General features: G+C 42.5%; 1 protein-coding gene across 1 annotated transcript in view; it reads right to left on the reverse strand.

Moving 5' to 3' along the window:
* Positions 1-13,044, reverse strand: part of RFT1 (RFT1 homolog (S. cerevisiae)) — a 78,660-nt gene that overhangs the window by 10,107 nt on the left and 55,509 nt on the right. Inside the window, exons 8-11 of the mRNA XM_006876059.1 lie at positions 11,544-11,674; positions 9,945-10,089; positions 4,211-4,316; positions 126-375 (exon numbers count right to left, since the gene is read on the reverse strand). Coding sequence (XP_006876121.1) covers positions 126-375; positions 4,211-4,316; positions 9,945-10,089; positions 11,544-11,674 — 632 coding nt within the window. The remainder of the gene's footprint in view (positions 1-125; positions 376-4,210; positions 4,317-9,944; positions 10,090-11,543; positions 11,675-13,044) is intronic.

The following is a 13,044-nucleotide window of genomic DNA, read 5'->3' on the forward strand; positions in this document are numbered from 1 at the left end:
CTACAAATGCTTGTGGTGTGAGGGCTGCAGGGAGTCTCACCTCTGATATACCAGTAATCCCACCACTGCAGGGATAGTGGACAGACTACAAATGCATGTGGTGTGAGGGCTGTAGGGAGTCTCACCTCTGATAAACCAGTAATCCCACCACTAAGGGCAAATGCCCCGAGGAGGGCTGGTGACAGGTACAGGCCAGCCAGGGGCCTGTGAGGGCTCTTTTGGTAGTAGCGGTGGATGAAGGAAAGGCTTTGTGTGATCCGAATGCTCATATTAAAGCAGTTGGCCAAGATGAAGCCCACACTGCCACACCAACGGGTCAGGAGATAGGCAAACACCAGGAATGAGGATGACAGGGCCAGCATTGTGAAGTTGTACCTAGGGAGAGGGAGACGCAAGTTAGGGCAATGGGTACATGGTCCCAAGATAGCACTGCTACCAAAAAAATATTCTTTAAGTGACTAAACATGAATTCACAGAAAAGAACCTCAGAGATTCCATAATCTAGTTGGTTTTAAATACAGCTAAAGTTGCCATGTTTTTGTGCAAATTATGTATGTTACACAGTTTTGCAAACTGCACAATCCCTCTGTTAGTTTCCTATGTGTACTATACGCACCACATATGCATCATATATACATATGAACACTGTTGATGTGGGCGCTGTATATGCTTTAAAATACTGGGTGTCATGAAAATGTCACTCTCCTTGAAGTTTAAACCATAGATTCACAAACTTTTGAAGTCATCCCCACCCAACACCAAGTAAAACCAACAGCTAATTCATGCTAATTCAAGCAGGGACAAATTTAACAGTACAGTCTCTTTGAAGTGGCCATTTAGAAGAAGCATATCATAATGAGAACAGTTGTTTGCCACCACAAGAGGGCTCTGCAGCTGCTGAACTTCCTAGAATTCATAACCTATAGCCTTAATCCACTTTTCAGAAAAATATGGAAATTTGAAAGCTGCAATGAAAATACCACTTTCTCAATCAATGAAAAATTATTAATCAGTGACAATAATGACTAAAAGGTTTGGTTAACATCAACCAAAGTTATTTATTTAAGAATGCTTATTTCTCCATGCCTCCCAAGAAGATATGGGACTTAAAATTTGGTTCATCAAAAGATGGATGGTCACAGATGTTCTCTGCAGCAATGACCCAAGTATCTTGCAGTGTGTGCTAATTAAACACTTCAAGGAACAGCCAGCCGTACAGGGTTGCCTCTGGAGCCTCCACAAAGAGGGCAGTGATCTCCCAGGTGCCAGCATAATTAGACTACACTCATCCATCAGTAGACAGTTAAAGGAGTCCAACTCCATGTTGCATACACAACAACCAGCAAATTGGACAAAGAAGCTGTTAATCTTCATCCTTTCAAAGGTAGGCTCTGCCTCCATCTTTTCATGGCAGACTCTTCTCGGTCATGCAGGACTCAGCTTAAATGCCATCTGCTCAGAGGAGCCTGCCCAAATTACCTCATATAAAAAGACTCCTACTCTCCCCATGGAGTCCTACTGTGGCACTGCAGGTTAATGCGCTGGACTGCAAGATCAGTTTGAGCTTTGAGGTCGGTGGTTCAAGCTCACCAGCTTCTCCCCGGAAACCCTATACAGAGTCACTATGAGTCGGAACTGACTCCACAGCACTTAACAACCACAAGAACTCTCCCCACAAAAACCCTATTTCAGTTCTCTGCACATCACTCCAATTTTTTATTTATTTACTTGCTCACTATCTGCTTCCCCCAGTAGAACATCAGTTCCAGGAAAGCAGGGATTTCTCCATCTGTCTTATTCACTCCTGTCTTCTCAGAGCTCAAAACAATGCCTGTTAAAGAGTGCAGACGCTCAAAAATATTTGTTGTGTGAAACGAAAATGGGATGTCCTTAATAAAACAGAACAAAAACTCTTCAGTAGTGCATATTCAAAAGTCCACCAATCATATTCTAAATATACTTAATCTTAATATGAGGTCATTTTTTAAAAAAAGGAACAGCTTACAATTCAAAGGAAGTTCCAGTAGTTCACATCTAACTGAATATTCTATTTTTATTTAGAGACAAACATTGGTTAAGCAGAATTTGGTTTGGTAAAAGTCCATGTGCTTATCAATATTTTATTTTTAATTCAGACTCTATAATGTCCAGTGTGAACTCATCTTTATCAACCATAACATTTAACTAAGCTACCCAATTCTACAATAAAAACCCATTACTAGCATTATTCTATCTGGTTAAATTCATACAGGTGAAAAAGGATCAGGGTCTGTGAAGAGCTCAGGAGATCCTTGTACTCAGAGCAGAACCTGGAGCTTGAAGTCCAGACAGAACCAGGGCTGGTATGTTTAATACATATCTGAAAACTGTGCTTAAAGTCATGTTTTAATCTTCGGGGAAGTGATTACCCTAAGATGAAAGGTGCATTAGAAGATGCTCTGTCTTTTCCCTGTGTTAACTAACAACTTGAAAATAATTTTCTACACGTTTACATGACACCAGAATTCCATTACAACACATTTAACAGGGTGTTTCCTTTGGTTCAGTGTAACAGAAAAGGAAAGACAGCAACTAGTAGCTGTCCATACTCCTTGTGATTTGGTAGAACGTTTTGAACATTTCAAATGAGTTTATTGTTGACTTTCTCCCTCAATGATAATGCTGAAGTTATTTTTAAAGAGTCAGACTCCTAGTCTTAGGCTCTTTCCACAATCCACAGTGTCTCACTCAGCAAGTTTTACTTTGTATTAAAAATTATTCAACGCTAGACAGGGCTTTCAAAGAACAAGTCTTCTTTTGTTTTTGTTTTTTGGTTTTTTTTAGAGTTAAGCCGACCTTTTCATCCATGAAAAAAGAAAAATAATAGAACTTAAAGAAGCTTTACAGTTAGAAATTTAACTATTGAAAGTAAAAACAAAAACAAATCTGGACTATTATTTTAAAATTGTAAGTTAGGAAATCAATCTAGTGAGCCTTTTTGGAAAAATGAGGCAGAACAGAATAAAAATTGTCAGCACATTGTACATGTAACTGGGTAATAACTGCTTTGTGAACCTTTTGCTGTTTCATTTATGTATACCTAAGTGAGTAATGGGTTCTCAATGCTCAACGTATCTTATCCTGGAATGGGCCATCAGTCCAAAGTCCTATCTACCATTAGAATACCCAGGAGTTGTGTAATACAACCAATTCCCTGGTCCAACCTCCCCCCAAATTCTAATTTAGTTGGTCTGGGAGAAGCTTCCTAGGAGAATCTGATCAGTCTGGCTGGGGGTGCGGATCTAGACTTTAGTTCTCAGCCACTGTACAGTAAACATAGTCAACAAGCTTCTGTGTGAGCAGTTCCAGAGGAGAAGCAGATAGAGGCTGCTCTGAAGACTAAGAGCTCCCTAACTTTTTGAGCTAGCCCTTTTCTGTCCCACCCCACCCTGGGGCCTCTAAGTGGTCTCAACAGCACTGAAGGCTTTACAGAGATAGTATGAAAATGCTCAAGGGACTCAGGCCTCAATGGGCACCGGAGTAACAGGCCATTTGCTCATCACCTGCACCTACCCTTTCTATTTTCTGCTCTTTTTCTCCTCTCCCCTTATCAGTTCTATCCTTCTCTCTGACTGCATCCTACTGCTTAGTTGCTTTTCATACCTTGGGACACAAGAAGCAGATGATCCCAGGTATGGGGCAGAGGCTCTTAGCCAGGAACTCACATCAAAATTATGGAGGAGCTTTTGAAGCATACAAGCATATACGGTGCAGGCAGTCCCTGCGGATCCCCCAGAAGTGGGAGAGAGACTGGTGGAGGCAAGGTAGCCAGGAGTCTGCATTTCTAACAAGCTCCAGGAGGGATTTTGGCCCACAGCCTGGGTTGAGCCTGGCTGAGATGCTAGAGCCAGGATCATGACCTAGTCAATGGGTGGGAACACAATATGACAAAATGTATATGTACATTTGGGTCTTTCTCTGAGGAGAGGGGACACAGGGCAAAGAGCTGGAGGAATGGGAGTCTAGCTTGTCTACTGACTAGGCCAATACTTCTCCCTCCAGGAAGTCAGCAGAGAATAACTGTTGCCTCCCAGCTCTATGGTGAGGAGCATGAACTGAGTTGTGTCGGTGCAGTGGTGATCCTGAGGGGTCTAATGTTTACCTCTAAAAGTACATTCAGTACATTTTGCCTGAAGACCAAGTATAAGGTGTACCTTTCTAGGTTACGCACCTGTCAACCTCCTCTTTGCTCATGGCAGCAAACGTGAAACATTCGGTCACTCCATTGATGGCAAGCAGGAGGACGTAGAGACAATAGAAACGCAGCAAAACAGGACCTAGAAGGAGACAACCCACCAAGACTCCACAGCCCAAACGGGAGGCCCAGGTGTCCCTCAGCTCTGCTGAGAGCTCAGAGAATACGAGAACCTGGTCATCAGTCCTGTGGGCAGCATTACCAGGCAGGAGACACACTCAAGCCTGTGGTCTCAAAGATCTAGAAGGTTCTCCAGCATTCCAGGGCACTGACTAAATGACTAAAAACAAAAGGGCAATTGTGAATAGAGCTCTCTAGCTTAACAACTAAAAGCTTATCTGGCCAATAAGTAAATCTCACCTTTTAACCAGCATGAAAAAGCCTGCTAGTTTGAACATTTAAAGTCTTTAAATGGTTGCAATTAAGAGAACCTCAGCTGAACAAGTCCTGAAAAAAAGGCCTTGGGGGAAAGTCCAGGCCCCAGGAACAGCAGGAAATAGCAAGACACAACAGCCACAAATTTGTAGCAAGAACTGGAGCCTGTAATGTTATTTTCTTCCCTTAAAACACAGTCATGGAATTCTACAGCTAATGAACAAGCTTTGGAAAAGTCTACAAAAGAATAGGAGCCTTCATAATGGCACTGATCCCCCTTTCTTAAGGGAGATCAATCGTCAAGAGGTAATCTCTCTAATAAAATACACATGCATCCAACCTACAATGCAGAAATTCCACTCCTTAGGTATATATCCAGCAGAAATGAACATACATGTTCACAAAAACACTTGTACAAAATCAATCAAAGTATTTACATTCATAATAGCCAAAACTGCACATCAATGGAAAAAAAGATAAACATGCAATGGTCCATCTACACAAAATTGCCCTTTTGTTTCTCAGCAATAATGGGGGAAAACAGACATGGATGAATCTCAAAGATCTTGAGGGAAAGCAGCCGAACAAAACTGTGTATTATGTGCAGTATTATTTCATTTATAGGAGTTTTTTTAGAACAAAACTGAAAATATATGGTGATGAATATTAGAATTGTGGTTGCCTCTAATTTGCCATTCAGGGAGTAGGACTGAGACACAGGTGTATATATTTGCCCAAACTCATCAAACTGGACTTAAGAGAATTGTACTCGATGTAAATTAGATCTCAATGAAGAAAAACTGGGCAATGTATAGTGCATGGAGTCGGAATACACTAGATGTCACCCAACAATCATAAAAACAAAACAAAAAAAATTAACCACTATAAAAAGGGGAATTGAAGTTCCAGACTCTCAATTTAGAACTCATTTATAATTTATAAAAGCTGTTTAATAAGAAAGATGCCTGTAGGCTTACAGAATGTGCCCTTTAGTTATACAAATGATTATACACTCCTGAGTGGTTTTGTGTACTTCTCCCCCCCACCCCCACAACAAAAAAACAACAGAGGGAATAGAAGCAAAAATACTGTTGAATGATGATGCATGGAGACTGTAATCATTGCAATGAAATGATGAGTGTAAAACCGATGTTCTCCCACGTAAGCTATCACTCAATTCACAATAAAATTTTTTGAAAAAAACAGAAAGACGCCAGTGCTGTGGAGACCCCAAAGAGCTTAAGGGCAGTCACAGGCCTGATGAAGTCTTTTCCATGGCCTTCTCCTAGATTCTACATTTTAGCGTGTTGCATTTGTTTCTTGGGCTCCTGCAGAAAGCAGCCGGGCCCCCACCTTCACTGAGGGAAGGCTCCAGTGAAGGAGGCGGGACCAGGCTCTGTCCCTCGACAACAACACAGGGCTGTAATCTGTGCTTCCCATTTCTCTTCATCCTCCCTCACTGGCAGATGCAGAAAAGGAGGTACCTTGTATCTACTTGTAGTCTCACCTGCTGATGGCATGTGTAGGTCCATATGAAGGTGGATAGTGAGTTGCTTTAAGCCTGGAGAAGAAACTCTTGAGTGAAACACTTGTTTAGATAGAATGGTTTAAAGTCAGTTTGGGGGGGAAAGTTGAAATTCTGGGATTTATGGATGGATCCTTAAACCATGGACTGAAGTGAAGGGGCAGAGAAGAATAAAAGATTTTGAAAAATAAAGGGCATAAAAAAAGCACCTTAAAGATAAATGTGAAAAATCTCAGGGAAGTTCAGTGGATGTTTCTGTTTCCCTAAAGTTGTAAAGGAGTCCTGGTGTGGTGCTGTGGGTTAATGTGCCAGACTGCAAAGCCATTTGAACTGCAAGGTTGGTGGTTCAAGTTCACCAGCTGCTCCTTGGAAACCCTATACAGGGTCGCTATGGGTCAGAACTGACTCGATGGCACACAGCAACAACAACAGCAAAATTGTAAAAGTAGGTGTGAAGATCTCTCATTTACAAAGTCCCTGATTATATATAATCCTAACCTCAAAAAAGCAAAGTCAAACCATACTCTACCCAAAAGCTGTCTACACTATGCTTGGGCATGTGTAGAATCTTAGATTCTAAGAGGAGCACTCAGGTAAAAGGAAGGCCTACTTCAAGAGGACAAAGACAAACATGCCCTGGGGAGAAAAAGAGTACAGCAGTGTTGAAAATTCCACTTTCAAAACTAACATGGTGGGGCTGAGCCACAGAAAGCTGTCATTCTTTGCTGATTAAGCCAAGAAGACTTTCTGGGGAAAGCCAAGTTTTACGGAGTATTTAAGTGATCCAAAAAGATTGAGGGGTAGGAGGGGGCAATGTTAATACTTTCTGACACAGGAAAGGCACACAGATATATAGCACTAGAACAAGACTCAAGAGTGGGGCAAGAAGATGAGGGGTAGTGTGGGCACCAGCAGAGGGAAAGGCCCATGGATCTTAGAGAGAGCTGGAAGTCTGGTCAAAATGAGAAGCAGCCTTAATGAAAAGACAAATATGTCAAAGAGCCCTGCTGAGGCAGGCAGTGGCACTGACAGGACTGTGAGTGAAATTAGAGATACTAATGGTCATGTAGACCCCAAGTGACACACCAAGCACACAATTGTTAAGACACGGAGAAAGGAGAATCATTCTCTTTCTCTAAAGATGAGATGGGAGAGAGAGCACATTCTGAGCCTAAAATTAGTAATGACTCTGGCATTAAACCACTAGAGACAGAAAATACTACTCCAGAACTCAACTAACATTGGCTCTTTTAATCCATACTCAAAACTGTAGGAGCAGCTCATGTACATAGGACTACACAGTCACTTTGTCTATGTCTTGTCTATGATTAACTACTGTACCAGGTGAACATTATAATGACGGGATAGCCCTCTCCCCACATAATGTGATTAGGTTGTTCCTTGATGACTGCCTTTCTAGAGGGGCAAAGCTACCATGAAATAGTTGAGTCCCATTTCTGAATGTAAACATAACTTTATGAATCCTGATGAGGCCTCCTTGCAGTTGCCTGATCCAAATGTACTTCTCACAGCAAGCCCCAAACGCGCACCCATTGCTGCTGAGTCGATTCTGACTCATAGAGCCTATAAGACAGAGCAGAACTGCCCCTATAGGATTTCCAAGGATGTCTGTCATCTTTATGAAGGAGCTGTGGTAGCACAGCGGTTACAAATCAGGCTGCTAATCTCATGGTCAGCAGTTCAAAACTACCAGCTGTTCCAAGGGAGAAAGATGAGGCTTTCTGCTCCCGTAAAGATTCACAGCCTCGGAAATCCCGTACAGGGTCACTATGAGTTGGAACTGACTCCACAGCACATAACAACAACAATTTTCATGGAGCTCTGGAAGCATAGTGGTTACGAGTCGGGCTGCTAACCTCAAAGTCAGCAGTTTGAAACTACCAGCAGTTTCATGGGAAAAAGATGAGGCTTTCTGATCCCATAAAGATTTACAGCCTTGGAAACCCTATACAGGGTCACTATGAGTTGAAACCAACTGCATGGCACATAACTGTCACCCACCATCAATCATTAAGGATGGAGTTCTGGTGTGGCGCTGTAGCACTAGACTACAAGGTCAGTTATAAATACAAGGCGATGGTTCAAACCTACCAGGTGCTCCTTGGAAACTCTATACAGGGTCACTATGAGTCAGAACCAACTCGATGGCACTTAACAACAACCACAACAAATCTTCATGAAGGGGTCCTGCTGTGGAAAAAGCACTGGACTGTTAACTGCAAGGTCAGTGGTTCAAACCTACCAGCTGCTCCTCGGAAACCCTACTCAGGGTCACTATGAGTGGGAGCTGACTTGATGGCACTTAATTACCAAATACTAATCCTTAAGGAATCCTAGTGTGGCGCTGTGGATTAATGCGCCAGACTGCAAAGCCGTCTGAACTGCAATGTCGGTGGTTCAAGCTTACCAGTCGCTCCTCAGAAACGGGTCTCTATGGGTCGGAACTGACTCGATGACACTTAACAACAACAATCTTTATGGCAAGGAGTTTTGGTAGCGTAGTGATTATGAGTTGGGCTGCTAACCTTAAGATCAGCAGTTCAAAACTACGAGCAGCAAAGGAGAAAAATGAAGTTTTCTGCTCCTGTAAAGATTTACAGCCTCAGAAACCCTATATAGGGTTGCTATGAGTTGGAATTTTCCAACTCCATGGCACATAATGAACCACCACCATTCTTTATGGAGGGCTTGTGATGTGGCACTGTAGGATAAGCACTAGACTGATAATTACAAGGTCAGTGGTTCAAACCGCTCCCTGGAAACCCTATACAAGGCTGCTATGAGTTGAAACTGACTCCAAGGCACTTATCAACAACAAATGTTTAAGGAAGAAAACTGCCAAATCTTTCTCCCACAGAAAGGTTGGTGAGTTTGCACCACTGACCTTTGGTTAGCAGCAGAATGCTTTTACCACTGTGCCCCCAGGGCTCCTACAGTAATCCCCAGGGAGCTGCATGCTGGCATCAAAGCAGGTGTTTATCTAAACTTAATGATCTTTACTCAAGTGCAGAAATTTGGCCCTTCTTGCACTAATACCAAAAGTTTGTGTCCCATTATAGTGGAGACAGGATGTGCTGATGCACTTGACAGAACCCTTCACACTGACATGGAGCAGCAGAATGAAGTCTTCAGGGAGCTTGTTATAGTGACCTGAAGAACTACAAAGATGATGGAAACGCTACAAATGAGCTGGCATCCTATGACTCAGTGCCATTTCAAATTAGTAACATTATCCCCAAGGACAATAGAGGCCTCAATTCTGAGCCAAGTGGTAAAGTAAGTCCTGTAAGATGCTCAGTTGTCTGGGCATCAGGAGTTTCAAAGTTGGACACAGTCAGTACTCTTTTCCTTCAAAACCAAGAGTCACTGGATTAGCCATACCATTTTATTTGCCAAGATCAATTTTATTCTCTGCAAATCGCTCTGAGTAATTCTTGAGAGACTTTTACACATCAGGCTGTGAGATTTATGTGGCATTTACTGTCTTCAGATGTGTTTAGTACCAGGCGGAGGCTCATTAGAGTTTGCTCTCTGCCTTCCTCTCTCACCCCAGAGGGAGGGCAGGGAAATGGTTGGCAAAATACATTCTAGGCCTGAGAAAAAAGCCAACAGTGGTTGGAGTCATTGCAACTTCTCCAGGCGAGGCTGGGGAAGTGCATTGCCTGGTGCAAAAGCCCCTGCCCACACCCTGACCACGTGTCTGACCTTGTGTAAGGGGAGCAGTTCCACAGCCCCAGCCCCAGGCCACTTTCCCTCCGCTGACACACAACTCAACTTCTATGAGCATACCTGATCCTGAGCTAAGCATGGCACCTCCATAGATGTCCAAAGCCAGCTGAGAATAGGCAAAGCCAAACACAGCGATGGTCAGGCCAGTCAGCAGGGCCAGCTTGAGCAGGGACTCCAAAACCACGGCGGCCACAGCAACATCCTCCTGGGCCCAGGGGAAAAGGGAAGGAAGTTGGATGAATCATGAGCTGAAAGAAAACTCCCTGCCCCCTTTGCCATTTTGCAGGTCATTCTTTCAAATGAGTGAGGGACACCACTGCTTTCCTGTAGCCTGTTTCTTCCTACATCTACTATCAAATGAAGACAAAAGGCAGTGTGGGCCTCCTTGGGTAGGGAGGGGGGTGCTTGATTTTTAATTCATTAAAAATCAACAGCAAAACCCCCACTGCTGTTGAGTTGGTTCTGGTGCACAGTAACTCTCCAGGACAGAGGAGCACTGCCCCCAGGGTTTCTGAGACCGAACATCCTTAGAGGGCAGACAGCCTCATCTTTCTCCCAAGGACCAGCTGGTGGAGTTGAACCAATGACCAATACTTAAACCAAATTATTTTAAATGTTGTTTAGGAAACACCTTTCCCTAATTTTAACTAGGCAGCAGGTTATAATAAATGCTAGCTAGCTCTGTCAGAGAGCTTCTCCTGAAGAATGTCTCAACATTCAGATGTTACTATCAAAGCACACTTAGGGAAGTAACTTCTAAATCAGACTGAGTCAGATCAGCTCATCCTAAAATATTATGCATAAGCTATTTTTTATTTTTTGCAAATTTCTTCTAAGCTGTGAAAGAGATCAACCTTGCTTGCTTTTAATTCTAAGATGTCAGAGACAAGTGCTTTAGAAAAAGTGAAGTTTCTACAATCAAATACTCTTGGCTCAAAACCTCTTCCTCTCTATGGCACTGTAGGATAAACATTGGACTGCTAATCATAAGATTGGCACTTCAAACCCACTAGCTGCTCCATGGGAGAAAAAGGAGGCTTTCTGCTCCTGTGAGGATTTGCAGCCTTAGAAGCCCTCTACAGGGCTGCTATGAGTTGGAATCAACTTATCAACTTGATGGTAGTGACGGTGTGTAGAGTCAGAATATGTAGATTCTCACAGCCCAAGAGATGCTTAAATAAACGGTGTGTTGAGTGAAATCACATGAACACGTCCTATCCTCCCAGGGAGCAAGGCCCTAGTTTAGCCTTTCTCCAGCCTCTCTGCATCCTAGGCTCACCCTGAAGGGTCTTGAGAATCTGAGAATGCAGGAAGATAACTTTATTCTTACACTAAAAGGAGACCATGGAAAAGTGTTTGCACAGCACAGGGGACAATTAGAGAGGCAAGTTGCCCAAAGGAGGAGTTTTGCGGGCTGGGCCAAGAATAAGGTCACAAAGAAGGACAAAGGGGTGAGAAAGAAGGACCAGTCAGGGAAAAAAACAGTAGTGGAAGAAGTCCTGTCAGGGTTCTGCCACCATTCAGACTGTGACAGCAGACTGAAATCTTGAAGAACATTTCATCTCAAACAGAAGGAAACAGATGCTTCCATGTTTCTGTTTGTCTTTCAATTAGAGGGAGAGTACAATTGAGAGACAACAGCTTAAGAACCAAGACTACCTGCTTCTGAAGTGTGGCGCCCTTTTCTCTCTCCAGCACCTTAGCAAAGAATATGTAAAAGCTCTCCTCTATGGGCTGGAATATCAATCTGGCCACAAGGGAACCAAGGTTATTTACTATATCATACACACCTGTAAAACAAAAAGGAATAAGTAACAATTAGACTGGCTTCTTTATTTCAATTTTCTTACGTTTTTAAGTAAACTTTTTGTTTGAAGATGAGTGCAGATTGAGATGCAGCTATAAAAAACTATAATACAGTGATCCTGTGTGCCCGTTACCAGGTTTCCCAAAAAGGTAATACCTTGAAATGCCATAGTACAATAGCAACCAGGATACTGACAGTGATACAGTCAAGATACAGAACACTACTGTCCCCACAAGAGTCTACAGTACTTCTGCATAAAACTCATTAATGCAAAGTTCATTTTTTCCTATTTTTATTTCTACTACTTTAGGATTATATTAAAAAATAAGGATTAAAAAATTTTTGAGAGGAAAAATGTCTGTTTCAAACATTATGCTCTTTTAAGAACTAATCTATGTAGAAGAATCTAACTGACAGAAGCAATTCAAAAGATTACAAATTCAAAAAAGGACGTTAAAATTGGTCACACAACTAGAAGAATATAATCACCGTCACTGAGTTACACATGAAAAAACTGTTGAATTGGTACCTGTTTTGCAAAAACAAAATACATAATTTTTTTTTTTTTTTTTTTTAATTGACAGACAGTCAAGCTACAAGTTACTTTGTGGAAAGATCTTAGTGTCTTCCAGTTCTCACACAAGCATCTGCTCTGTAGGAAGTAGAGTAGAGGGCAGGAGATCTCAACAGAGAACCTGCCACCCCAACCACATTAAAGGGACTGTCGGTACACTGTATATATTTACAAGACCTACAATTTTCAGGAACTGACAAGTTCATTTTCATTAAGTATATTATACCATAGAGAAAAGTTTCAGGAAATAGGTGGTGGCAGCAGTGGTGGTGATGTGCCATGGAGTCGGATCTGACTCATAGTGACTCTGTATAGGGTTTCCGAGGCTGTAAATCTTAATGAGAGCAGAAAGCCTCATCTTTCTCACAAGGAACTGCTGGAAGTTTCAACGCTGACTGTGAGATTAGCAGCCTGACACTATGCTATCAGAGCTCCTAAATAATTAGGAGGAGGCTTCAAAAAGTTCATGGAAAAATGGAATTAAAAGAGAATGGGGAGAACAAACAAGATGGCGGATCGGGTGGAACTGCAGTAAGGAGCTCTGAGAGCAACAACACTGAATACCCGACCAAGCAGGCTCAAGGGATGGTCTCAGAACTCTGAACCACATATAAAGGAATATTTGTAAGCTTGGAAGGCTTACAGCTGGGAGAACTTATGGCAGAAGCAAGAAATCCATTGCTTCCTAGTTCAGGATGCTCAGCTGCTCCAGGAGCTGCCATCTTGGGTAAGACCAAGCGGAGGAAGGATGGGAACAGCCACAGATGCCTGGCAGAACC

Source organism: Chrysochloris asiatica, unplaced genomic scaffold (assembly GCF_000296735.1).
Source record: "Chrysochloris asiatica unplaced genomic scaffold, ChrAsi1.0 scaffold00350, whole genome shotgun sequence".
Classification (NCBI taxonomy): domain Eukaryota; kingdom Metazoa; phylum Chordata; class Mammalia; order Afrosoricida; family Chrysochloridae; genus Chrysochloris; species Chrysochloris asiatica.